Source organism: Neofelis nebulosa, chromosome 12 (genome assembly GCF_028018385.1).
Source record: "Neofelis nebulosa isolate mNeoNeb1 chromosome 12, mNeoNeb1.pri, whole genome shotgun sequence".
Taxonomy (NCBI): Eukaryota; Metazoa; Chordata; class Mammalia; order Carnivora; family Felidae; genus Neofelis; species Neofelis nebulosa.
Genome location: NC_080793.1, coordinates 56,383,712 through 56,411,467, shown reverse-complemented (window position 1 = coordinate 56,411,467; position 27,756 = coordinate 56,383,712). Strand labels below are relative to the sequence as shown.

At 39.8% G+C, this 27,756-nt stretch overlaps 1 protein-coding gene across 12 annotated transcripts in view; it reads right to left on the bottom strand.

The window, feature by feature from the left end:
- MPDZ (multiple PDZ domain crumbs cell polarity complex component) overlaps window positions 1–27,756 on the bottom strand; it is a 169,630-nt gene that overhangs the window by 17,325 nt on the left and 124,549 nt on the right. For 4 of the 12 annotated variants that reach the window (XM_058695337.1, XM_058695344.1, XM_058695338.1 and 1 more), the window contains 12 exons: window positions 26,690–26,867; window positions 23,324–23,434; window positions 18,679–18,777; window positions 17,863–17,934; window positions 15,470–15,632; window positions 13,441–13,637; window positions 12,218–12,309; window positions 11,907–11,997; window positions 9,461–9,541; window positions 1,256–1,348; window positions 1,097–1,171; window positions 193–364 (listed from right to left, as the gene is read on the bottom strand). In XM_058695337.1, coding sequence (XP_058551320.1) covers window positions 193–364; window positions 1,097–1,171; window positions 1,256–1,348; window positions 9,461–9,541; window positions 11,907–11,997; window positions 12,218–12,309; window positions 13,441–13,637; window positions 15,470–15,632; window positions 17,863–17,934; window positions 18,679–18,777; window positions 23,324–23,434; window positions 26,690–26,867 — 1,424 coding nt within the window. The remainder of the gene's footprint in view (window positions 1–192; window positions 365–1,096; window positions 1,172–1,255; window positions 1,349–9,460; window positions 9,542–11,906; window positions 11,998–12,217; window positions 12,310–13,440; window positions 13,638–15,469; window positions 15,633–17,862; window positions 17,935–18,678; window positions 18,778–23,323; window positions 23,435–26,689; window positions 26,868–27,756) is intronic. The other 8 variants (XM_058695339.1, XM_058695340.1, XM_058695345.1 and 5 more) reach the window with 5 other exon arrangements.

The following is a 27,756-nucleotide window of genomic DNA, read 5'->3' as shown; positions in this document are numbered from 1 at the left end:
TGGTTAGCGTACAGCCCACAGACTCCCTGCCTGGAAGTCCAGCACTCTTTCTTCAGGAGCTCCTCTCTTTATACCATCTTGTCACCAAAGTGTTCCCTGTCTACGGCCTTTCAAACAGTGAGTTACATACAGGCAGGTGGCTCCCAAGTAGGAACCAGCCGCTGAGGTTAAGTGCACCATTCAAGCCCTTACTTCGGATGGAGTCCGGTTCCGGGGAGCCAGAAGCTGGGGGCATCGGAGACAAGGAGCTGCTCTTTTCTCCACTGGCTGTACCAGCTGCTGAAGCAACAGCCTGGGAGTCTGGATTCTCAGCACGAATGGTAAGTTTCACTGTTGTCTTTGCTGTTTTCAAAAGGCTAATGAACTGGTGGGGTGTTGGTATGGCAGGGAAACAAAATTCAAAAGCAAATTAGTAGACATACCAGTAAGTCACTATTATAGTTGGAATCTCTTTCCTTGTCAGAACTTGAGGAGTCAAGAAAGAATGGTTGTAGTTTCAGAGTAAGGAAAACGATGCAACCAAAGAATCAAGCCAAAGGGAAAGTGAGAATACAGACGTATGGGTTAAAGGGTCCAACCTTAGACAATTATTAAAACTGAATTTAAAAAATGATTTAAGCTTCTTGCTGGCCAATGTAGAAACAAAAACATTTGCACACCAAATCTCACAAGAAACATAGCTTTTTTTCTAGCACTTATATATGAAAGGCCTAAGTGAGTCTACTAGTAAGTACAGACATAGGGAATATTTATTGGAGCAAATAGTCATAAAAATTCCTTTGATCTTAACACTAAGTTGATATTTATTTAGAAATGCAAGTTTTTCTAAGGGAAAATGGAAATTGTATTTATCAAAAACATCCACTGAACACTGGACTTACTAGGCAAGAGAAAATATCTTAACATCATTCCATCGGAAAATAGAAAACAGAAATTGGAGGATTTCCAAATAATCTCTCTTCTTCCTTAACGACATCGGTCTAACATAGCTACATGGTCCCAATTCTCTATGATCACATACACACAGACACACACAAACACTGGCCATGCCCATGGATGGGTTCACAGTGTTATTTGCTTTCTTTTGGAAAAGTACCTTTTCAACAGGATAGCCAACAACAACTTCATCATCTACAGCCAATATCTGATCTCCAACTTTCAGCCGTCCATCCTGAATGGAAACATGTAAGATTTGGGGCGATCTTATAGAAGTAATTCCCTTCTCCACCACTTTATGACCGTAAGAAAGCCTCACCTTGGCTGCCGCCCCGTGCTCTGTCAGACTCTTTATGATGACTCCGCTGAGCGTATCTTCTTCACTGATAGCAATGCCCAAACCCCCTTGATCCTAGAGAAATAGGAACAACTTAGAAGACTTGAAACAGATTAAATTTATCCAAAGGAAAGCTATGTGGCCATAACTTCTAAACATTATCTTCCACCCAAGGGCTAGAAAACTGATTAGAGCCAGTCTAAAGTTCATTAATAAAAATTTCTTCTTAAGCAAACTTTCAAGTTTTTTAATGGGAAGGAATTCTCTTCCATCAACTATTCAAATGTATTAATTCCTCCCATATGTATACTGTTTCTAGTATATTTAGCATATATATCCAGTTACACATCTCCAGTAACTTTAGAAAAATATCCAGGGAACAAAATGCATTCAATAACTCAATAAACATACAACATTTGCCAATGTAGTTCTGTGTAACTGGCTGACGGCATAAGTCATTTGAAACCAAATCAAAGTATCCTGCTTCCTCTTTGTGGCCTACAACTTAGAAATAACAACCCAAACTGGCCCCGTCATCCTGCCCTTCTTCCTGGAGCAGACAGACTGCAATTACTTCTGCGTGCTCTGTCCTTTCTGGGGCTGAATGCCCAGCGTTGTTTCCCCAGACACTTGTGTTTTGATTTGGTGCAGAGTGAAAACACTCTCAACCCTGAGCCCAAAGACGTGCACTGAAAACCTGCCAAGCCTAGAGAGCCATCCATGTTTTGTCTATATTTTCCACATTTTCTTTTATCAAGACCAAATGTTCAATAGTATTGGCTTTTACATTTCTTTAATGTTTACATTAATAAAATTAAAATAGGGTTTTGGATATTTTCATTCTGGTTAGAGCTAGCAACCTTTTTCATTGTAGTTTCTACCCAGAAATGTAAAATGTAAAGCAAATGTAAAGCAAAAGAGGGAAAGGGAAATCTTGACGTGATTTCTATGACATGTACACACGAGAGCCAACGAAGCCATCGGGCCTTTGGGACTATGACCATGACACCAGATAAGGTCACACCGCCATTTGAAAGACTATCAACACTGTGGCTTTTCTGAGGTAGACTATTCATCGTAGACTTTCAGACTGTCACTGGGCATCTCTCTCTACCACTGCTCTCTTTCCAGACAATCAGTCACATGCATAAGACAGAGAAAATTGCACTTTTGGGGTGAGAAGAGCTCAGTTCTAATTTACTTTCTGCCTACCTGCAGGAGTTTGGATAAGCCACATAACATGTCTGAACCTCAATTTTCTTATCTGAAGAAAGGAGTAATGATGCAGGTGACCCTTGAACAACATGGGGGCTGGGGTGCTGATCCCCCTCCATACAGGTGCAAACCCATGCATAACTGCTGACTCCTCCAAAGCTGAACTACCAACAGCCTACCACAGAATGGAAGTCTTATTATTGATAACATGAATGGTTGAGTAACGCATTTTGCATGTTATATGCATTGTATACTGTGTCTTCCAATGAAGTAAGGTAGAGAGAAGAAAATGTTAAGAAAATCATAAGGAAGAGAAAATAAAGGGCAGTACTATCCTTTATTATCAAAAATGTCCACATATAAATGGACCCACACAGTTTAAACCCATGCTGTTCCTGCCCAACCATGACATTGCTCTGAGGATCGGATGTAATAAGAAAGGGATCGGAAACTTGGTGCGCTATATACAGTATACGTTCCTTCTGCTTGTTACTCTACAGACTGTAACTGGATTTACTCCAGATAAATTCTCTCAACTTGCCAGGATTTTGAGACCTGAATCCTGATTTAGTGGTAAAAGAATCAGGATTAATGAGTAGGAAGGTGAATGTGCTACCAAAAAGATAAAATCCCAATGCCAATGCCAAGTGCATCTAATATAGTTAAACATTCTATTTGGGATTTTCTACACCAATGGTCTTTCCTATTACCACAAAGAAATATTTGTTTGAGTATTACTCTGTATCTACAATGATTGTATGTACTCAACTCTGGGATTTGATTCTATTATTGCCTATTCACTTACCTGCAGTCAGGAAAGTATTTTACTAGTACAGTGAGCATTTGCAGGTTGTTTGCTTAATGCCCATTCTCATCTTACTCTTTTGTATAAGCTCATACATTTGTTTTAAAGAATATCCAGCCCCATTCCCCCTGCTGCCTCAAATAACATACAGGAGCACACACACACTCTCTCTCTCTCTCTCATTGGCTCTCTTCCTCTCTGCCTACGTGTTGGGTGGTGGTTTTAAAATATATATACGGGGGTGTCTGGGTGGCTCAGTAGGTTAAGCCTCTGACTTCGGCTGAGGTCCTGATCTCACGGTTTGTGTGTTCAAGCCCTGCGTCAGGCTCTATGCTGACAGCTCAGAGCCTGGAGCCTGCCTCAGATTCCGTGTCTCCCTCTCTCTCTGCTCCTCCCCCACTCACATGCACGCATGTGCAGGCTCTCTCTCACAAATAAACATTAAAAAAATTAAGAAATAAATAAAAAAGATAAATAAAATACGTATACAAACTCTTCATCATTCCTCCCTTCAAGAAGGAGATGCTGAATGTGGGCTGGATTTGGTTGCCTGATTATAAAATACGGAACAGAAAGAATGGTGTGTAATTTCACAACTATGTCAAGAGGCCCTGGGGCTTCTCCTTACTCTCTCTCTTAGATGACCTGCTCTGAGGTAAGCCGGTTCCCTGTCATGAGGACATGAAAGCAGCACCTCAGAGAGGCAATGGGAACCTCCTGCCAACAGTCATTTAAGCAAACCAGCCCGGATGCGGATCCTGTAGCCTCGGTCAAGCCTTCAGATGCCTGCAGCCCTTAGCTGGCCGTTCGTTGGCAAAATGTACAACAGAGTCTCACCAGACCACCCAGTTGAACTGCTCCCCAATTCCTGATCCACAGAAACAGAGATAATAAATGTCTATTGTTTTAAGCTCCTAAATTTTGTGGTGATTCATTATGTAACAGTGGATAAATGACCCCAAGGATGGAGCGTGAATGAGTGAAGTCCATAGTACAATTCCAGTCCCCTGGCCACAGTCCCTATAGCTCAAGAGCAGGCATGTGATCTGAACTGGCTTAACAGCACGGGTCTCAGGACTTGTGCTCAGCATTTTGGGACAGCCACTCTGCCCCCACCCTGCGTGTGGAAGAAGCGGCACATGACCCCAACTGTGGTTGGCAGCCGTTGTAAAACTGAGAGAAGACCAGCCCGGGGATACCGCTGACCCTTCACGGCTGTGCAGGGAGGAGAAGAACTGGTTCTTGACGACACGACGGAGCCACAGGATCAACTATCCCTGAGGATCGCTGCCCAGTAACCCGAGCCCATAAATCCCCTTCTTTGACTAAGCCTGTCGGAGGAAGTTGGTTTTTCTTGTGGTTGTTTTTGTTATTGGCAACAGGCAGAGTCTTAAAAGGAACAATAAGCTGCACACCTGCAAATGCGAAATGTTCCAATTCCACCTGGAGTCCTATAAAAATAAGCATGTGTATACATATATACAGACGTTACTGATATCAGAAGAACAGGATAAAACACGGGTAAAGGATAACAGGGCATAAGAGCAATGTCTTAGCTAACTGCTTAGCTCTCCACCTCACTTCTGCCACAGTACATACAGTACTTAACAGAAAAAGAGCTGAGAAACACTGTTCTGAGCCAGTTACTAAAACACCACCATACAGAGAAGGTGAAACAAATTAAGGGACCAAATTATTTATGGAGCAACAGTTGTATAATTAAACAGCTAGAAAAGAGTGAACAAGAATTAAAAGTGCAACAAAGCTGAACTCCTATTATTGTCAGGAGAGCTATTTTGAAGTTGGAACATTCCCCCCAAAATTCTCAATGCTATTTGAAGACTTTTAGCCTATAAAACTGTGTGGACACGAAACCTATCTCTGACAACCATGTAAGGTTGTCACCTGCTTTGATGTATAGGTACTTTCCTAGGACAATGTGTACTAAAAAATCAATCTTTCTTTAATCAAAAATATTTCGTCTGATAAACTGAACTGGCATTTCAGTCAACACTAAGGGTTCAGATTATATACATTATAAACTTTGTTTATACTTCTATTTTCTCACTTCAAAAGGGGGGGATTAAAAAGAAAAAAAAAGATAATCAACCTGTCTCAGGTGTTTAAGAAGTCAAAACAGAACTAGAAATGACCTGTTACTACAATTTCTGTTTTGAAACAGTAACAAAAACTATTCTCCCCTCCTTGTACTCTTCAAGTACACTTGACATCTTTCCTTTGTGCACACGTGGCACGTAAGCATCCGTGCATTCCTCCTTCTCACATACTTGGCATGAACTATGGTACCCCATACTATGTAACCCCCCACTTGTCATGGGAGAAAAAGTATGGCAGTTTCTCCCTTTTTAACGTGTTTGCAATATAGACGTACAGAAAACTTATCCACATGAATGTTTACTGCAAGAGACATGCTCTTGAGCTATGATTCGTTAAATGACAAATAAATGAAGATATTCCTAGTAAGCATTACATAGGCCAGAATGTTGAAGGGGTATGTCAAAATAAACAGGCATTAGATTAAACTAGGTCTTGAGTTATCCAGGGTGTAGATAAGCTAAAAGAAAGCAGAAGGGCATCCCAAGTGCAGAGGCAAGGAGGGATGAATTCTCAAAACAAATCTCCATGGGCTCTTGATACAAGTCAGTCTGAATGAAGTAGAAGACTCATAAGACACAGGTCTTTTGGAAAGGTGAATGGGCCCTGGTTGCAAGTTGAAACAAGGAATGGCAAATGTAAGACTAGAGTTTAAGTTCTAGCGGTAGGTACCATTTTGAGTTATGGGAACTGTTACAAGTGGGAAAAGCCAAACCAATCGCACAGGGTTGCTGAGAAGTACAGAACACAGTGACTTTACCTTTAATTTTTGTCAAATAAACGTAATTTTTCAAAATACTGGGAGTATAAAGGATAAAGAACTGCAGATGACGTATGAATGCTAGAAGATTGGTTAATTCTCCCTTCTTTGCTTTCTTGCATTTTCTTCCCAGAGTCGACTAATAATGGGGTTCAGAGTGGACAGGCTTATACCATATGCCGTCTCTTAACATGTCATTTTTAGCAAGGGCTTCCTCCAAGGCTACATTCTGTGGAGCATTCAGAACCTCATGGTTAAAATATTAACTGGCAAATAATAACTCAAACTGTGCCAAGTGTAAAGGCCGCTTTAGGCAAACAGGCTTGGGTGACGGAATGTAGAAAGAGCCCACAGCGACCCCCTGGCTGAATACAGGCAGGCTCATCAGGTGACCCCCCCCCCCTCAAAATATCCACAGGCCCTAACTAACCAATAGGCTACTTATAACCAGGCACAGTTACCAAAACAGGGAAAATTCCATTTGTTGCCTTACCTCCTCACCTTCTCACTTTAACTATGGCCCCCAGTCCCTCCCTGGTTGCAGACAGCCTCTCCTTTGCTGTCCTGCCTACTGCTCCCCTGCGGCGTGTTCAATAAATTTCTATCTTCTTTGTTCTACTACAAGTAAATGCTTTTACCACCTGTGCCATTGGCTTCCACCAGATTGTCACCCCACATGCGGGGGCCCCCATATGATCAGGAGACACATCACATTTACACACCACGCTAAGTGCTTTATACAAATTCTTTCGTTTAATCTTTACAAAAATACTTCCAATATAAAGGTATTATTATTTCCCTATACTGTAGGTAAGGAAACTGAGGCCCAGAAAAGTCAAGTGGCTCCAAAAGCCCACATTTTAAGTCATAGTTGATTGCTTCTTCTGTCAGCTGATCTTAAAAGATCCTTGAATATTCCCCTTTATTCACTTTGGCTTTCATCAATAAATACATTTCAGTTACCAAGCTTTAGATGTGTTTGAAATCGACATACAATCAGAAGCTTTCTGTGGGCAATAAAATCTGACATTCTTCCTAGTTCTTAGGTTTCCCCCACAGCAACTATTTCAGAAAGGGAAGTGTACATGTTAGACAACTGCTGAATAAATCAGCAGTAGGCTAAAGACAGAATAGCTCTTAAGCTGCTGTAGAATGAGGGCAGCTTGCCCATTAGCTTGAAGAATCTCAGAAGCAACCCCTGAAACAAGCAGCCCCATCTACAGAAGAGGAGAGTGGGGACCAGTGATATCAAGCTTCCAAGTGATTTGTGGGAGATCACTCAGAAGGGCTTCTGACAAAGCAGGCCTCTGTCCACTCCACTGCTGAATGCCAGGTCAAGAGACTTTATCTGTCTGGGAATGGAAGTCCTTGAAAGATTCTGAACAGGGGATCAGGACGATTAAACATCTAAAGAACACCTTAATCAGGTAGCCTGAGGCAGGAGGAGAAAGCGTCACAAAAAAACAGTGCCAACAAGCAGTTAGACATCTCCCTCTCTGCCAGCTTATTCCTTCCTAATAACAATAAAAACAACAACAACAACGACAACAAAAACAGGCAGTGTTGATGTATGTGTGCAAGGTTCTAGACTCTTCACACAGCATACATTTCATTCCCAGTACAACTCTATGTGGCGAGCACTACCATGATCTCCATTTGGTAGAGGGGAAGTTTGCCAGATTAAGAACCCTATCCAAGGTCCCAGCCTGTAAGAGGCAAAAGAGGGCTCCGACTTGGAAGGTTTGGCTCTAAATCTGCCTGTTCAGCTGCTACTGGGTTCTGTTCCTTATTCATCTGTTTAGCTGGGTCATTCCCCCAACACTTCCTGGGTACTCATATTCTAGGATATACTAAACCCTCGGTAAATACATTAAATCAGTGCCATGAAAAGTACTTGTAAAAAATATATATTATTTTGGGCTTTTCTAAAGATACGCATAAACCTGTATTTTAAAAAAAGCACATAGTATAATGAATCCAGCCTACATTTAAATGCTTCATAATTAACAAATTGTAGGGAAGTAACTGCACTGTTAAATACTATAAATTCTGACACTTCAGGATTTAGGAGGAAAAGGAAACTCAATCTGAAATCAGCAGGAGAGAAACAAAGGTATCCTCTCTCTTACATGGCAACAGAGCAAGGGATTCCTGAAGTGTATGAACTTCTCAGTAGAAGAGGCAAAAACCTTAATGACTTGATGTACTTCTCCTTCTACCAGGAGACAAATTGTGCATAATAATGACTTCTACGTGTACTGTAAATGACAGGACCAGGGCAATCCATTTTGCTCATGGTTATTTATTGGAAAAAAGAAACAAAATCAAGAGCCACAGTCTTCCTCCACCCTACCCCTCGCAAATACTTAACAAAGACTGGCCGTGTGCCAGGCATTATGCCAACTCCTTACATACAACTTATTTAACCTCTAAAACTAGGGCAAAGGTGATATTATTGTCTCCAATTTACTGGTGAGAAAACGGAGGCAAAGGAAGATCGCGTAATGTGTCAGGTGTGTACCTGACGAAGTAAGGATCGAAGGTGGACAGACAGACTCTGGAGCCCAAGCGGTAGGCATCACACTGCATTGCCTCATCGCTGAAGACTGGCGTATGGACCACCTCTCTTCTTTCCGCCCATGGCGAATATCCCACCGCCCTGCCGCCTTCCCCTTCTCCCTGAACACCCCAGGGCTCTGTGCTCTCCTTCACCTACTGCCTGCCTGTATTCCAGCATGAGCCCGCAGCACCTGAAAGCATTTCTAGGTTTCTGTTCAGGAAACCACTTCTTTGAAGTGGTCATTTGAACCGAAGGTTCAGATCTTTTCAAAAGTAAATACTTCGCTGGTGTTTATCAGTGAAACTTCTAGTAATTGGAGCTTTCGGTTTTATGAAGCACAAAGACTATAACTTGTTTCTTTATTCTTTTTATTTCCTCCACAGCGGGTCTTTGGTGAATGTATCAGAGCAGAGACTGCCAACCGTCATGCTGGGAGATAATCCTAAAGGCAGGAAAAGCTTAGTCCCTGCTAAAGTATCAATTAACACGGTAATTCTCAAACTTCCGTGTGCGCCGGAATCGCCAAGAAGGCTTATAAAAATCCAAACCTCGGCCCACCCCCAGGGTTTCTCATTCCATAGGTGTGGGCCGGCCCAAGCGGCCACATTTCTAACAAGATCCCAGGTGATGCTGATGCTGCTGGTCTAGACAGCACACTTCTGAGGGCCAGTAAATTAGACCACTGGTGTGAAGGTGCTCACACCTTTTCATTCCAATGCAAAGCAGACTTACCTTGGGAAGCTCCAGATGCTGCACGTTTGTGAATGAACAGAGGTCCACAGGTGCCTCAGAAGTAGTCACACTTGGTTCGGCCTGACACAGGGAAAGAACAGCAAAATAGACAACCGAGTGTTATGTATTTTTGCTTAATAAGGGCCACTTCATCAAAATTGTTTCATGTATTCGAATTCGTTATTATTCTAACATTTCATGACGTTTATGAACATTAGACTCTCTTCAAAATACTAAGAAGGCGTGATTAGACAGCAATTGTTTTAGACCACAAATTGTTTTAGACACAAAGCAGCTCTCAAGACTGCCTACATTTCCTCTCAGTGAAATCTAACAGCAACCCAGCTACCAAGTGGCGAAACGCGCTTTTTAAACACAGAACACGAGCAGAGGCGCCATTCACTCCTTTTCACTCTGTTAGTCATCAAGTGAATTTGGGAGCTATTAAACGTTTTACTTGAAAATTACTAAAACATTCCATTTTCCTAAGGGATATATGCAGTCCCATTCATACGAAAATAAAATTTTCTCCTTTCTAATCTTGAGAAATCACTCGCTGGTGCACCACTGTGAACGACTGCCAGTTCACCAGAACGAGCGGCCTGCATCGCGTACCGACGAGCCCAGTGTTTGTACGCTCCTTTACAGGACAGTGTTTCCGTATCTGCACCTTCTTCCACCATGATCATCATGGCTTCTCTCATTTTATGCTCTTCGTTCTCTATGCCTCCTTTCATTCATCCTAAACAAGTATCGGAAGCTTTACCACATCAGAACTCCCACCAAAAACTCCAAATTCTAGACTCACCGTCTAGCTACTGCCTTCTCTTTCCTAATTTTTTAGCCACCATTTGCTCTCTCAAAAAACACCAGTAATCACCTGGCTACCAGGTCCAATGGACTCTCTTTAGTCATCTCCTCATTTGACCTCTTTGCCACACTCAAGGCTGGAGAAGGTACCCTTCGGCTGCTATGCAACATGCCCGCTGGTCCTTCCTCATTACCTCTGAGCACTCTTTGTTAGGCTTCCTCCTTATTGCTATTAAATAATTCTGACCTTGGCCTTCTTCTTCTTTCTTTTTTTTTTTTTTTTTTTTTTTTTTTTTTAATTTTTTTTTTCAACGTTTTTTATTTATTTTTGGGACAGAGAGAGACAGAGCATGAACGGGGGAGGGGCAGAGAGAGAGGGAGACACAGAACCGGAAGCAGGCTCCAGGCTCCGAGCCATCAGCCCAGAGCCTGACGCGGGGCTCGAACTCACGGATCGTGAGATCGTGACCTGGCTGAAGTCGGACGCCTAACCGACTGCGCCACCCAGGCGCCCCCCTTCTTCTTCTTTCTAAGTGTTTTCTGTACATAAGAGCCTCAGCTCCTGTGGCTAACAAATGACAAATCTGCATCTAAGGGAATTCCTCTCTAAACTCTAGACCCAGTGTCCCGATGTACACTTCTCCCGGGCTCTTCAACAGGCACTTCGTTCTCAAGCAGCCTCAAATAGAATGTTTTCCATTTTTACAGCTATCTGCTTTTTAGTATTGTTTTTGGTAAAAGTCAGCCATCCACCAAGTCACCAAGTGAGCCAACCCAAACCTTGCTACATCTTGTCTGTTTCCTTCACCAGCCCATTTCCAGCCCCCAAAGCAGCACCAGACACAAGGCAGATACTCAGCAAACGCTTGTTGGACAAACAGATCGTCAACCACTCACTGTTCCTCACTGAGTACATTTAGTCAGGGATAAGGTGACACTAAGGTGGATCCTAAACTTCTGAAACTTCTGACATAACCATTTCTTTCTTTTCTTCTTCTTCTTCCTCCCCGTCCCTTTCCCCCTCCTCCTCCTCTTAAGTTTATCATCTCTTCCCTGCAACCTCTGATTTTTCTCTGTGCCATTTCCAAAGAAGTATTTCAAAATACAATTCTTACTGAGGTCCTCAAGGCCTCAAAGACAAAGTTTCCATCATGAGTCCCATGGTCTGACTCTACCTCCTCTCTCTCAGTGACCCTTTCCCCACCAGGAACCCACTCCCCCGCTCCCACTATTCAGTGATGCCCTGTGATTTACATTCCTTGCATCAGCCAGAGTCCACACGCCATTCCTCAGTGCATGCCCTCAGTTTGGAAGGTTTTTGCCCCCCCACATCTTCTACTTCCGACATACACTTCATGTGTCACTTCCCCTAGGGAGTCATTGTCTCTCTCCAGAAGGAGACTTGACAACTTTTTCTACTTTCGTTATTCCCCATGCAGACGCCACTAGTGGCCTCCACGTAAGCAGTGTGCCTATTTACAGGAGTGTTTCTTGTACTAGGCTATAAACTCCTTGGGGGCCAAGACTATGAGTCATTTATCTTCAACATCCCAATAAGGGCTGTGTAATTGTTCACTGAATTAATACATAGTACATCAGTCAAAGCTTCCCAGAGAAATAGACAGAAAATACATACCTCCTTATTCTGAGAATTCTCTGAGGTAGAAGGCAAAGGTTCTACTGTATTTCCAGGACATACAGCCATCTGACTCACCGCATCTTTATTTCTAAAAGAAAGAGTATTGACCTATCATAGCATAATGATTCATATTATATTCATTCTTTTACTTGAGGACTCAGAAGGATTATTAGAGAAAATTCTGCAACCTCAAAGACTTTGGACTATAACACTCATACATTTATAAATGTCTTATTTTCATTCAAAAGAACTCTGAATTGAAAGCCTAATCAAAAATACTTAGTAAACCAGAAAAAGAAAGTGCTTACCTGATAAAAATTATTTTTACTTTAGAAGGGGCACATTTAATGATTGAAGAAGCATTCTGATGACTTCTTCCATATAAAATTTGACCATTGATCTATGAGAAACAAATAGCATTAATTGAGCCTGAAATTTTAATTTTGCTCATTTCTTATCACCTTATCTAGCTAATATACAGGTCATTTTTTTTCTTCCTATAAAATATTATATGTATGTCTCTTCCAAGAACATGAACCTAACTCTGAAGGAGAGTAAAGAAAAGCTCATGTTTGAAGCTGACGTTACGATGACGTGTGTGTAGTGTGATCCCAATAGACAACAGAGGCACCACTTGGACTGTAAAAAAAAAAGCACAGCAAGCTTTCTGGAGGGCACTGGGGTTCCAGCATGTTCTGTCGAAGCAAGGGCTCTCCTGGAAGCACTAGTGACCTCCGCAGATCATCAAGGGAAGTCCCTGTGGTCACAGATCTTAGTCAGTCTCAAGAATCAGGCCCTGGGATTGGCCGCTGGGAGAAGCATTCCGGCAGGCCAGGGATTTGGGAAGCAGAACGTGCCCAAGCAGAACAGTACCTAACGGAAACTTCCCGTCATCTAGTCACTTAGCCCCTGCTGACTGAGCCTTCCTGTCCAAGGGAGAAGCACAGGAGTACAAGGAAGAGTATTAAGGCAATATAAAGACACGTGGATCCCAGCCTCCAGGAGGCAAGAACAAACAAAACAAGCACATGTGATTCTAAACACTATAAAGTCTGGTCCAGAAATTTATTTGGTTTGGAGGGCTGAGTTATTGTTTTTGTTATTTAGCCTTAACCTTGACCCCACCTCACCCGACCCCTATCGCTTCTACCATTAGGAATTCAACTTCCAGAACGTCCAGTGGGTCAATCTCATTACTAAGGAGTGATTGGTCGTTTGGCTTTTCAAAAGCTCCTAATAAAAATGCAGCACACAAAAAAATGTTTTTGAAGTGTGATCTTTATTACTGTCTTGGGGCAAAAATTGTTTCTGGTGCGACACAGTCACAACCTTTTAATGGAAGTTAATGGGAACACGGACTCTACTTAGCAGAGATTTGGTTTAGAGCCAAACTTGCTGCAGCACATCTATTTTATTAGGCAAGCAACAGTTTTCTCAGTCACCATATGAGGCCCGGGTGGATTTTCTGGAAACTGATGACTCCAGTGCACCAATTCAGCAATGAATTCAGCATTTTCCATTAAGAACTTACCTCCAGAAGCTCGTCTGCAATCTGCAGTCGACCATCTTTCCCAGCTGCTCCATTTGGATCGATCCCCACTATAAAGACACTCATTCTGGATCGGTCTTTGTTTCCAGCAAGACTTAGACCCAAACCACTACGACCTTTCTCCAGTTCAATCATATGGAGCTCTCCTGTTAGGGTTCCATAACGCTCTCTGATATTTTCTACGCACAACAAAACAACAACAACAACAACAACAACAACAACAACAACAACAAATTATAGGTTAATTCACAGCCAGATGTTTTACTATGGAGGGTCATCTGGCTTCAAAAGAGCATTACTTGGACCAAAATGTAAATCCTTGGCAGTTAAGGAAAGCTAAGAAAACTCTGGTCCCCTAGGCGTCAAGACTGGGTTCCTGGAGTACCCAATCTCTGAGGAATTTCTTTGCATGTAGTGTGCAGACAGTATCATGTCTAATTAATCAGTTCATCTGGGTGTTCAGGCCCAAGAGATTCATTATTAACCAACTCTCAAAAGACTCCGATTAAAACAAAGCACTAGTTTATCATTCACAGAGAAGAGAACATTCTTCTCAGTGAAGGATTTATCTTCACTGATCAGTGGAGACATCTCTCCCATAGAAAAACTGGCCTATGTGTGTCACATCATGTTGGGCAGCTGCTTGGTACATACACCCAGATTAAAGAGGATGCGCTGTCTTATTGCACAGAGCCATTAGGCCAGGACAAATCAATGTACCCATCTCCGATTTAGGACCCATGTCCTCACTAGATGAGACCATTCAACTCTCCCATCCCACATGTTCAAGAGGTACAATTTATTCTTGAATCTGAGAGGGCAAGGCTACACGGAGGTGCCCTAGGCCACAGGCCCAGATGAACAACCAGACAGGAGCCAACACAGATTTCTAGCCATGCGAGTGAGCTACCCTTAAGGCCCAGAACAGCTGAGCCCAGTCGACCACAACACCACAACACAGTAATAAACTGTTTCCTTAAGCCCTTAAGTATTGGGGTAGCTTGTGACATGACATTCCCTTTCATGTTTTCCTCAGAGTATATTCTGGCCACCTCAACGGATTAGCAATATACTCTTATTTTATTGAAAACAGACTTAGAAAACTGCAAACTTTACAAATCTTCTCTTAGAAAATGTTACTACACAGCTGATGTCTTGCATTCCATATTGATTCTCACCTGCGCCAACTTCATAAACTGCCATTTCCTGATTCCTTCTAGAATCCAGCGGCACAAAGTTTATACCCTGTGCTTCCTAAAAGCATATACCATGGCTTTCTTAAAGGAATTACATTTTTTAAAACAGAACTTCTAAAGCACTGATACATGAGTAACTTTTCACTAAATTGTTAATATTTCCTTATAAAAAGGCTTCTTTCATTAGAAAAACAGACACCCCAATGATCCTAAGAACAGCTGCCTTTGAATGCTTCCTGTGCATCAGACATTGTGGTTTGCACTCCTCAGACATTATCAAATTGGATGTTAGCAACCTGAGGTGAGGACTGAATTTTCAAAAGAGATATAGCCACTGGGCAAAAACTTAGAGGCAGTTAAACAACTTGCCAAAGGCCCCAAGTTTTTATTTCAACACATACTATGCTACCACCCTAGGCAAGACAATACCAGAGCTCAAGGCAAAATATGAACAGCAACCAGACTTTACAATGAGGAATGTGAGGTCTGGAGAGGGGCAATGACTTGTTCAAGACCACAAGGTGGCGGATCCTGTACTAGGTTCTGAGAGAGTGCCCTGCCCTCTTTAATGCTCACACAAATGGCAAAATGGGCTTAGCAGGAACGTTCGGTTAGAGGCAAGGAAGAATATGATTTCATGCTTTGAGAATGTGGGCTGTATCCAGGCAAAACAAACAGTATTTTTTCCAAACAAAATTGCAGTATATATAACTAAAGCTGAAACATACTTATCCACCCAGGGCATAAGCCTTGAGAAACCCAGAGCTACTTTAATGTCGCTATTATAACTGAATGCATCACAAAAGACAACTTACTCCAGCTGTAACCAAACTCATCCTCTTTGTCCACATCTTCTGAGACTTTGCTTGTGGATGACTGTGTATGATCGCTGCTCATTTCTTTAGACGCTGAAGAAGGGGGTGGAGGCACATTGCACAATGGAGCCTTTTCCGGCTCTGATTCTGACTGACTGGGTGCCTGCGGGAACAAGAAGAATACAGTGGGTATGTGCAGTCTAAGGAAGACCAACTTAAGTAAAAGAAATAAAAGTATAATGTCAAAAACTGGCTTTAAAATATCTAACACATATATAATCAAAAAATGTATATACAATGGCAGACAGGATTCAGGTAAAGTTTAAATATAGTAAAAAATAGCATAATATATAATAAAAAAGTATAATTCATTAAACTATTATTTGGTATTTTAGGCCAATGATTTTTTTCAATTTGAAGGCTTAAATGACAAGATAGAAAAAAACTGTGCAAACTTTCCCTTTTGGAAAAAAATTCTCATTCAAAAGTTTTCATAAATATGCAGGGGTCTAGGCAAGATTTTGTGTGTCTAGAAAAGTCTTCCAAGAAATTGGAAAAAAAAATGAACAAATAAGTTAATCAAACAATGAAAGGCGTTCAAAGGCTGGCAGTCAGACTATATATAAAGAATTCTTCATCGCTACCTGAATCCTCTCCCCAAATGACTCTCTTAACAAACCCATGAAAATGAGCATTACACATGCAGGCTCATCTACCAGGGGAGCTGGTTTGTTAGCACAGAGCACACAGACTCAGATCTGAGGAGCAGGTTTTAAGGGGCGGCCCCATCATTCCCTTGCCAAGGGAGTTCACAAGGTAAGTGAGAAAACACAAGAGACCACTTCATACAAACCCAGAGTACGGCATAGTTGCTGTCACTTGGGGCTATCGGTCCTACTTCAAAAAAAGGGCTTGGTATCAAGCTCTTAGATTGCAGATTATCAAATAGAATATTAGAGTTGGAAAGGCCCATAAGTCACTGAGCCCATTTTATTCATTTTGCAGATGAAAGACCTGAGGCCATGAGATGATGTTGTTCAAAATCACACCGGTACTAGATTTCTTTTAGTTCTTAATCCAATGCAATTTCCATTATGCCATGCTGTCTCCTCCAACTTCCATAGTTAGTACCTAATCCAACACTCAGAGATACCCACTTAAAGTTCTAACCATGGTATGAAGCTGTCCCTGATGCCTTGAATCAACATTTTTCCTATTCTTATTTTACCTTTTTTTCATACAAAAATCCCTCTGATATACCTCATTTTATATGTGTGGATCTGGAAAAAGATTTTGATGAAAAAAAAAACTTCCTATAGAACACATCAGATGATAAGCATGCATAAATAGTTAGAAACTGTTAACTCGTGTCAAGAACCAGAATACCACAAAATACACCTAATACTACAACTATATAGCACTGAAGGTGATCTTTCTTTGTTGATTCAGAAACCACGTTAGGATGCTAAGCTGCCCCAAAATGAACCTAATAAATATCAATTACTATTTTTCTGGCAAAGTAACAGAGAGCTCATTGATAGAGACTTATAGGCAATAGATTTTCAAGTGACAGAATCTACTGTGTTCAAATGTTTGGTTTACACACAGCTGGCCACCCAGACAAAAACTACCACTGCAAACAAAACCCTTGTTATCTTCCCAAATACTGTGCCATAAAACCCTCAAATCAACAATGTACAAATAAAAATGTCCAACAAACAAACAAGGTTCATTTAACATACTAAGGTAGGGGCGGCAGGGGAGGCAGGGAGTGGGGGAGGGGGGAGTATGGAATTTACTTTTTTTCTGGTTAAAATAAAAACAACTTCTCTATAACAAGAGAGAATATTAGCAAGTATAGGTTAAGCCCATTTGGTTTTTAAAAAGGGGGACAAAATCTGATTTAAACTTCCCATAATTTTAATAAATTTATGGATGCAAACGTTATAGATCTTGCTGCATATCTTTCCTGAGCGGTTATTTTACTTAAAAATAACAAAATCTGCCTAAAAAACTGTTTAGGAACTGACTTAGGCACACCATTTTCATACTGTGAGTAAACTAAAACAGTGGGTCCTCACATTACTGACTAATCATAAAGGGAATACAAGCCTGTTATTTATATTTACTAAAGGGGCAAGCGATTAGGTGTTCTATTTTACTACTCCCGAAAACCCTCCTTCTGAATGAGATCATGTAATTAGCTTGTGGTTGACACTTAAGATTTATTAACGAAAATACAATTCTTTAACAGAGACTGTTTAGCCTTCATTGGCAAAAAACGCAAAGTGCACTTGAGGTCACTCCATGCCATGTATGCACACAAGTGTAACACACACATAGCACACGGTAACACACCTACTTACTCATGAAAATTTCACACTGAGACAAACCTTAAATGGTGTGGGAGCAAAAGGGTTAGTTGGGGAACAACGGAAGATAACTCTACTTGAATTCTGTAATTCCTATAGTAACAGAAAACATATTCCTTCAGATATAACATCTTTGGTTATCCATATTACAATAACATGAAAACCCAATGAATATTCATAAAATGCTTCCTGAAACTGTTGAGAGCTTTCTTCCTTATCATGATCAAATTATCATATAGAGATTCTTGTAAGTAAGGTTTTGTTTCAATTCTGGGTTTATAATTTCATCAGAATATGAGACTATCCAAGTATAGGTTTACAAGCATTGAAACAGGGGCATGTTTCCTCATTCAGGCATTTATATGGACACACTTTATGAATATTCAACATACTCCTGCATACACACAATTATTTGTGGAGTGATTAACTTACAGAAGGGCTTTTTTAGGACCACCTTGTAGAAGTCTGAGAAGGATTTAAATCAATACAAGGCTTTAAATAAATTATGTGTGAAAGTACTTCATACATTTGGCAACTAACAAAAATTTAAATATCAGAAAATTTAACTCACACCAAAATATAGGAAAGGCACTGGACTCACGATTCTCCCTTACTGTTCAGAAGGGCCATCTAATTTCAGCTATAAAAATGAATATGCTCTGGCAAAAAAAAATGTGCTTATGAAAGGATCTGCATGCCCACTCCAAACACACAGTTTTGCTTTTTTTTTTTTTTTCCCTGCCCCAATTTAGTAAACAGTGAACTAGGACAAAGGCACAACAAAGAACGAAACATTTGCAAAAGGCAACGAATGGCAAGACAATGGCATTATCCAACCTTGTCAGCGTTGAACTGAAGAGAATCAGCAAATGGGTTAGTGCTGCTGAAGTTGTACTTAGGGTAAAGGTTGTGCGGCAAGGAAGACAAAGGGGATTTCTAAAAGGAAACATAAGAGGCGCTGAGCGCAAAAGAAATATATTTAAAACAACTCAAGTTTTAAGAACAAAGTACTGATTTAAATAACAGTGTGAAATTACTAGATCCAGTCAGATCTAGTCATTAAGAGCAACATCGTATTAAACAGTCTAGAACTAAAGGTTAACCTCTAGCGATCTGGATCTACACCTCGACCTAAATCTGGCCACGAACTACGTAGGATATGAGTTGGTGAAGCTGATACCACATTTCTTTTATTTTCACTGTCACAGACAGATGCACATACACGTTGCCCAATCTATATATTCATGTATGTCCCATGCATATCAGTAAACAGGTTTCAAGACGAAAACCATAAATGTGTTTTGTTTACATTTAAAAGCAAAGTATGCTTCTATTGTAAAACAAAAAAGAAACAGTCTATCTGCTGCAGAATGCAAATTAAACATTTGTCTGCTAGTTCACTGGTAACCTTCATGATTCTTTTATCTTGTTTCCCAGGAAGGAAAATTTTCAAACTTAGATTGGATATTAAGGTTACATCAGGTCAATAGGATTTTTCCCTTTAAAAAGGGAAATCAACAATTTTAAATAAATGAACCACCCTACAGTGGTGTTCTTTATTTCTGCCTTTTTTTTTTTTTGTGGAGGTAGAAACATTGATTTTTAAAAGTTTCCTATAAAAGTTCCCATATGAGAGGGAATTTATGAGGCTATGCATATACTGAAGTCCTGCCTTAGAGTGTTTCTCACAGATTTTGTGGCTTGCTTGAGATACTCCCTGAGCTAGGACTACTGGAGTTGAATATGTGTATTAAAGGCAGGATGACTGCCAGATAGAATTTAGCATTTTCATAGTTTAAAAAAAAATGAAAGTAATTTCCTTAGCACAATAAATTCTTCTCCTTCTTTTCATACCCGCTATCTTCTTCTTTTATTGACTGTATCTTTCAGGGGAAATTGCAGACATTTAAAATTCATTTTGGCTCCAATTAAATGTTTGTGTTACTTCTGTCTATAAAAAAGCCCTACTGGCAAGCATCAAGAGTAGGGAGAGGTTGTCATGTGACGCCACCCTGTACGGGAGAATACTCTGGAAAGGCTCTATCCTCAGTACGCCTGTACTAAAGCTTATGCCACATTACCCTTTCAATCTGCTCTTCCTGCAATGTTTTTCCTACAGAGGGAAGATGGGAAAAAGAAATGGGCACAATGACATTTCTGCTCATCTCAACTTTCTCTCTGCTTTTCAGTTTAAATGTCAACTCCTGCTTTACAAAAGAAAAGATCATGAATGCCAAGGAACGCGACCATTTATTAAGGGTGGGAGAAATGACTAGGCAGAGATTAAAATCATATTCTAGGCAAAATAATTCCATGCTATGGAAGGTGGAAATTATTTCTGATCCTCATACATGGAATTTTTGGGTTTTAAAGTTCCTTTATAATTCTATAGAATAATAAAAAAAAAATAATGGTAAGAAATGGAATATTTAATGAGAGCTCTCCTTTCCTGTTTTTTTGTTTTGTTTTGTTGTTGTTTTTTTTAATTTGCAGCTCCTACGTAGGATTAGAATTTGGCCCTGATAGCAGAGTATAAAGTACAGCATGAGTACAGCAAATGGAGTGGTAGATCTATTACTATGAAGAGATTTATAGGAACAGGCCATATTCTTTATTAAAAAAATCAATGATGAAACTTCTACTTATAGTTCGAAGGGCTGATAAAAACGAAAATGTTATTAACTAAGACAAAGCATAGGAAAGACAAAACCATTCTCTAGTCCATATTAATAGGGTCTGTCCACCCTTTGGTATGACCATGTGGTCCAACTGATGGAACTGTCAGTAATAATAAGTACAGAATATATTATTAATTATCATGAGGATTATTATCATCATTCTCAGTTCTGGGAAATTCTGATTCTTGAATAGTTTAGGTGCCAAAGAGATTGACTATCTTTTCATCCAATGTACAGGATTATTTTGAAGTTTTATTGTATCTACAAAGAAAACATTTTCTATTAAGAGAGTCTTCTGTATTGGTGATTTTTTTTCCCTTTAGATTACTGGAAACATGATTATTTCCACAAGGAAGTAAACCACTGAAAATAGACCTCATTTTAAATGCAAAAGTGATTCTGATTTCCCAAAGCTGAATGCGTATGAAGAGGAGGAAAAATATCTTTCCCCTATTCATCTGAAGTTCTCAGCTCGATCTCTGTAATAAAAAATGGGATTAACAAGAGAAAAGTACTTATGTTGATTTAATGTTAACTTTCACATGACACATGATCTGAATGACACAGAGCCTTCACTAGATAATGAAGAACTGAAGCAATAGTTAGACTTGAGGTTTTTTTACAGGAGGTTTGCTTAAGAGTGGAAAGTCATGGAAAATATGATGGGACAAAAGAGTATGAACACAGTGGGGAAACTGAGGAAAACTTAGGAAGGTCTCTTCGTTCAGATTCTTCCCAGTGTCCCTCTGTCTTTGGAGGCAGGGATGTTCCTTTCCTCCAGGTATGGGGAGGGCGCCTCTCAGAGGAAGGTCTTACGACCTGCATCAGGGGAGAAGGGGGAGGTCTGAGTCCTTCCAACACCTGCCTTTTCCTAAATTCCTTTGGCTTAAAATATTCAGTATTCTCTATTTTGGGGTAGCATACCCTGAATCCTGTCACACATAACTTGACTAAACATGTCACTCTAAGAAAGATTTATCCTGGAGTAATTGCTATAAAATGAAGAGTCATTATACCTCAGAATAAAATAGCGGTATGTTCCAGGTGTATGAGAAAATATCTTCCCAGTTCATTAGAAACTGTGACCAGCATTGAAAGAAATGTCTGCAGTTTAAGTTTTTAAAACTAATATGAAGAATCCTATTCAGCAGTTTACAGTACTGTCCTGCATGATATGCAACTTGGAAATTAAAAATAAAACAAAGGAATAAAACCTACCCACGTACAAAAAAAAATGGTTTTAACTTAAACAGCCATTTGCCAACATCATCATTCTGTATCTACATTGGACACGACAAATGGAAACAAATGTGGAAAGATTTGTAGTTATTTAAACAAACTGAATACCATTTGAAGAGAATTGCAGCATGGTGCAGCCCTACCATTTGGCAGATTTTCTCATCTGAATGGGCAATTATTACCTAACAATAAACAACGGAATGATTAAAAACTGCAGATGTGAAGATAACTGCTTACATGAAGAACGACTAAATTCATTTCTTACAGTAAACCCAGACCAGAGCTACACCTGTCTTGACAACAGAAGGACCGACAGGATAAATCTGGTCACTTCGAATTCCACTGCACAGAATACTGACGAGTCACTTTTGCTGACCTCATCTACGGAGCTGTCTGCTACTCTCTTTCCATCATCTGAGGACTGATTTCTTGTATTCTTGATTTTAAAGTTATAAAATAATTACCTATTTTAAGTTTTAGAAGGTTCTTTTAACTTCCCTCACATATGTTGACATTTTTCTTTTAAATAAAGCTAATTAATGAGCAGGTATTTGAAAGACAACCAGTGTGACAGGGTCTTTTTGTGTTTTGTTTTCTCTTTACTAAAATCCAAAAGTTAGAACCTCTGTGAACTTCAGAACATTTAGGAAGCTCCTGAAATGATACGCAAACTTTTCAGTGAATGTGTGGCTCTGAAGAACTTTCCAAGGGGTATGGTTAAGAACTGCTGCACATGAAAATAAGCTTTTTCAGTGAGACCTAAAGAAGGAATAGCTAAGAAAAAAAACAGTTGTAAACTCTTGGCATCGTTTTCCTCTTCAGAATCGTTAGGGCATATCAAATCCACAAAGCCTTGCTTCGTCTCTTCTCCATCAACAACATTCATGAAATTCATTCATCCTACTTTCTCGAATATTTTTTCAAGCCATTTTACCTGTCAGGACTGATGGTAAAATGGGTCAGTAGGTTTTTGTCTGCCAGGGATGAAGACCTTTACAGTGACTGTGGCCGGGAAGCTTCAGTTATGAAATCACTAGTGTATAAACACACTGCTTACACATTTCCACTGCGTAGAATGTTCAGTGGGACAGACAAATACACTCAAGATGATTCACAGGTGATCACGGGATTGCATCAGCTAGAAATTCTGTCTAGAAAGTAAGTGTAGAAAGAAAATGTAATTTCTCGGGCTTCTCAGGGACTCCACCAGAGGTCACACACTATTAAGTTAAATGATTGTATCACGTTCCTCTTAACAACTTATATATTTTGTGACTATGGTGAATACTAACAATTATCCATCTAGACACCGATGGCCATCAATGAATCCTACTTCTCTGTGTCTTCAATGGGCTTCCAGTGTTTATTAAACATGGCAGAAGGGATTTCCAGGATAACTCAGTAAAAAAAAACAAAAACAAAAACAAAACAATATAAATTTTAACAAGTCTCCTGAGATTTCAACACTGGCTATCTGCTCTTAGAGACAACTTGGCCCTTGTTACATTAGCTTCCAAGTTGAACACTGTTTGGGTTTGCCTACCTTGCCCTTTTTGTTTGCTTACCCTTGGTCTGTTTATAATGCTCTGTACCATAAAGACTACGGGGTTGCCTGCTTTCCGAATGGCTTCCACAGCTTGTTCATGGCTTGCATCTCTGAGGTCCATTCCATCCACCTGCAATGGAAGGCCTCAGCTTAACATTTCAAGAAGCTATAGAACAACAGAACAATTTGTGGATCTGGAGTTTTGAGGATCCTGGGTGAGGCTCCTGGAAACTCTGTTTCAGAATCAAAAATAATGGTGACTACTTGTGAGGCTCCAGAACTCTTAATTTGTCCAGGAGACTTGTGGTCCCTTTTTTTGGACACAGATTTCTGTCTCCAATAATCAACTGAAATAATAATCAGTTGAAATGAAAGCTCTGCTTCTGCTTTCCTTACACTATCAGCTGTTCCCTTAAATTAGGAAATCAACATCATTAAAGAAATCATATGAGGGATCTGTCCCGCAGCACTGTCTTCATCAGGAAAATCACCGTACACATTTGCTTCCGATTCATTATAGATTAGTTTGGGAAATGGGTGGGCGATGCTTTGTTTCTCTCTGTATACAGATGCTTGAAGTTAAAAACAAAAGTCTGATGTTCGGAAAAATCGGGTTATGACAAGATTAGTTTTGCAAAAGAATCTTTGTAGTAGATGTGACAGGAGCTGGAAGCCAAGAAATTGTGCTTGTTAGTAATTCTTATATAAATAGCTTGAAAATGAAAGTTATTTTGTAACTTTTTTTTGACCATGGAATGCCTGGGTGATGATCAGGTCAGCTTATGCACTGAATAGGAAGGAGAATAGTTCGAAAGGCCAAATGCTAATCCTGCCAGGTTAAAACTATAGGATACTGTTATCATTTTATCATTTCCAATTACCACAATATGGTATATGCAACAAAATAGCAAAATCGGAGTAGGCACAATTCTGGAAAAGAAAATTAATTATTCGATCTCTGCATAGGACATTATCACCTTTAAAAGAAGTACATTCATTTAATTGAAAACCTCCCTCAGGTTGATACTTAGATAATGTATTACGTCTTTCAGTGCGTATTAAAAATGGCTTTCATTTTTGTAGAATAAAAGTTAGTGTTCACATCCACTAAATATTCCATCTGTGGATGTTTACCAGGACGTTACAGATCTTTGCTCAAGTCCAAAGAACTCTATACTTAGAATGGAATAGTGTGCAGGTCTCTACTCGTCTAGTCTAAATACATTTTTAGACACTTGGCAGAGACAGGTTTTAGAATCTCCAGGATCCCAGAGGCCTAAGGCTTTCTTACTTACTAGAAAAGCCCCTGTACATAAGAGCCTTCAACAAACTAGTGCTAAAACGCATATAGTATTTTACCACACACAGAAACATACTTTCTTTTCAATTTGAAAGGGATGCTTTAACTCCCTCAATACAATTTAACAACATTTTGGTACAAGCCATAATCAGTCCTTTCTAGAAATAATTATAAATGTTTCCTTACTTTTTAGCCTTGGGTCAAAGGTATTTAATAGTGAATTATCCATAAAATAAACTGCCCTGTGATAATCTGAAATTGGGAACTTTAAATAGTGTTCTAGCTAAAAAAGAGTTCTTTAAGAAGGTGCTCTGGGCCTGCCTGGGTGGCTCAGTCTGTTAAATGTCCAACTCTTGATTTTGGCTAAGGTCATGATCTCACGGTTCATGAGTTTGAGCCTGCACTGGGCTCTGTGCTGACAGCAAAGAGCCTGCTTGGGATTCTTTCTTTCCCTCTCTCTCTGCCCCTCCCCCCATTCACACACGTGCACTCTCTCTCAAAACAAATAAGTAAACATTTCTTTTAAAAAGGGGCTAAGACAGGTCACGATCTCGCGGTCTGTGAGTTCGAGCCCCGCGTCAGGCTCTGGGCTGATGGCTCGGAGCCTGGAGCCTGTTTCCGATTCTGTGTCTCCCTCTCTCTCTGCCCCTCCCCTGTTCATGCTCTGTCTCTCTCTGTCCCAAAAATAAATTTAAAAAAATAAATAAATAAAAAATAAAAAATAAAAAGGGGCTAAGATATCACCTAATGAAAGGCAAGGATGCAGGAAGAGAGAAAAAGCCCATTATTCTCCCTTATAAATGGTTGGAGGAAAAAAACAAAACAAAACAGAAAAGACATGACCCTTATCCTACCATGTCTCAATCTTCCTCCCTCTTTAGCTCTCACAGACAATCAACCAGTAAAGGACTAAATAAATAAATCCTGAAACTGTTCATTTTAAAGTTGTGGTTAATATGTTATCATCTTTTTCTACACAACTAATGCATTTTAATGCATTATTAATTATTAATTAATTAGTTATATGGATTTAGAAAATGAGAGACAATCACTTGCATAAAGTAAATATAATGGTCCTTATAATAATAAAGTGATTGGTTTCTACTGGGAAGTTGTGTCTTATTCTACTCTATAAATCCTGACAATTTAGCAAATCTGGGTCAGGTACCCTCCCTCCACCCTCTTAACTAAAACTATACTTACCCTGATCAAATAATTTATCACACTGTTCTGAAGTGACTTGATTACTTGTTAAGTCTGTCACACTTGACAGGCAGGCATGGTGCCTTGTTTACTGCAGAATGCCCAGAGCCTGTCGTAGCATCTGGAATGCAACAGCTGTTCCAGGAATATTTGCTGAGTAAATGAGTAGTGACCAAGGAAGAAAAGTCTATTTAACATATTATACTTTGTTTTGAATTAAGAGATTAGCAACAATTTGACCAAATACTTCTCTTGTTCATAACAAAGTTACACATACGTGAGTGTGTAAATACACACACACACACTCCTCAGTGATAAATGGGCACAGCACTGAGAAGTAGGAGGAAAATCTGAGCCTGGATTGTGGGGGTGGGGCATTTATATAAAAGGTTACCAGGGTGATTAGCATAAAAGATTTACCAAAGAGACTCACTTGGAAAACAATCTTATCCAACGAAGTTAATCTACAATGAAATGATCGTGACAAAGCATTTCTTGAAATAAAATCTCACTGGAGAGTTTAGTTATGATGTACACATTCTGTACATGTATACATAATTTCAAACAATTCAATTTTTCCCCAAGAAATTTGCTTTGTTCTTTCAAACAGTACTTCATGATTTTAATTCAGGGCCAATGTTTTTAAAAATAGTTGATGATACCTCCAAACACCAGTGTCTGAATTAAGATATATAATCTGTCACCATGCTCTAAAGAGAAAAATTATAGATGAAATGGGACATATGAGAGAGAGATGCCTCCACCACAAGCACATTTGACTTTCATGTTGGGTTGAGTAAGCAGTGTAAAGACAACGTTTCCCTTAGTAAAAAGGATGGAAGAGGGAGGGAACTTTGGCACAGAAAGCTCACTAGAGGATACCTCTACTATTCTATCTCCGGGTTTCAAGGTTCCATTTGTGCCAGCTGGACTATCTTCAAGAACATGTTTGATGAAAATGCCCCTCATCACTTCACCGTTGCTTAGACGACTCCCCATGCCTCGTCCACCAACAATGCTGATGCCCAAGGATTTGCTTGGTTCTCTCCAAAGTTCAACCCTATAAAGATAAATAAAATTGTAAACTCTTATAAGAAAGCTTAGAGAGAGAAGTCTCACAACACTGGGCTTTGCAATGATTTTTGGATATGACTCCAAAGTCCCAAGCAACAAATGACAAGACAGACAAACTGGACTTCAAAAAAATAAAAAAAAAAAAAAAACAACTTGTGTTAATCAAAAAATACTATCAATAAAGTAAAAAGGAAACACACAGATTGGGAGAAAATACTTGCAAATCACTCTTTAGATAGGGATTGATATCTAGAATTCTTAGAGAACACCAAAACATAACAATAAAAAATTAAGCCATCGGGTTAGTTAAGCATCAGGTTATGATCTCCAGCTGGTGAGTTCAAGCCCTGTGTCCAGCTCTCTGTTGACAGTTCAGAGCCTGGAGCCTGCTTCTCATTCTGTGTCTTCCTCTCTCTCTCTGCCCTTCCCCCGCTCACACTCTAGCTTCTCTCTCTCTCTCTCTCTCTCTCTCTCTCTCTCTCTCTCTCGCTCTCTCTCAAAAATAAATAAGCATTAAAATAAAAAAAATTAAAAAATTAAGCCGTCTGATTAAAAAATGGACAAAGGAATTAAACAGACTTTTCTCCAAAAATGATATACAAATGGCCCAAAAGCTCATGAAAGATGCTCAACATCACTGATCATTAGGGAAATGCAAATCAAAACCACAGTGTGATACCACCTCACACCCACTGGGATGGCTATTATCAAGAAACAAACAAACAAACAAACAAACAAACAAACAAAGAGAGAAAGGAAGTGTTGGCAAGGAGAAATTGGATCCTTCTGTGCTGTTGGTAGAATGTAAAATGTTGCAGTCACTATGGAAAACAGTATGGAAGGATCAAAGGATGAAAGCTTTTCCTCTAAGATCA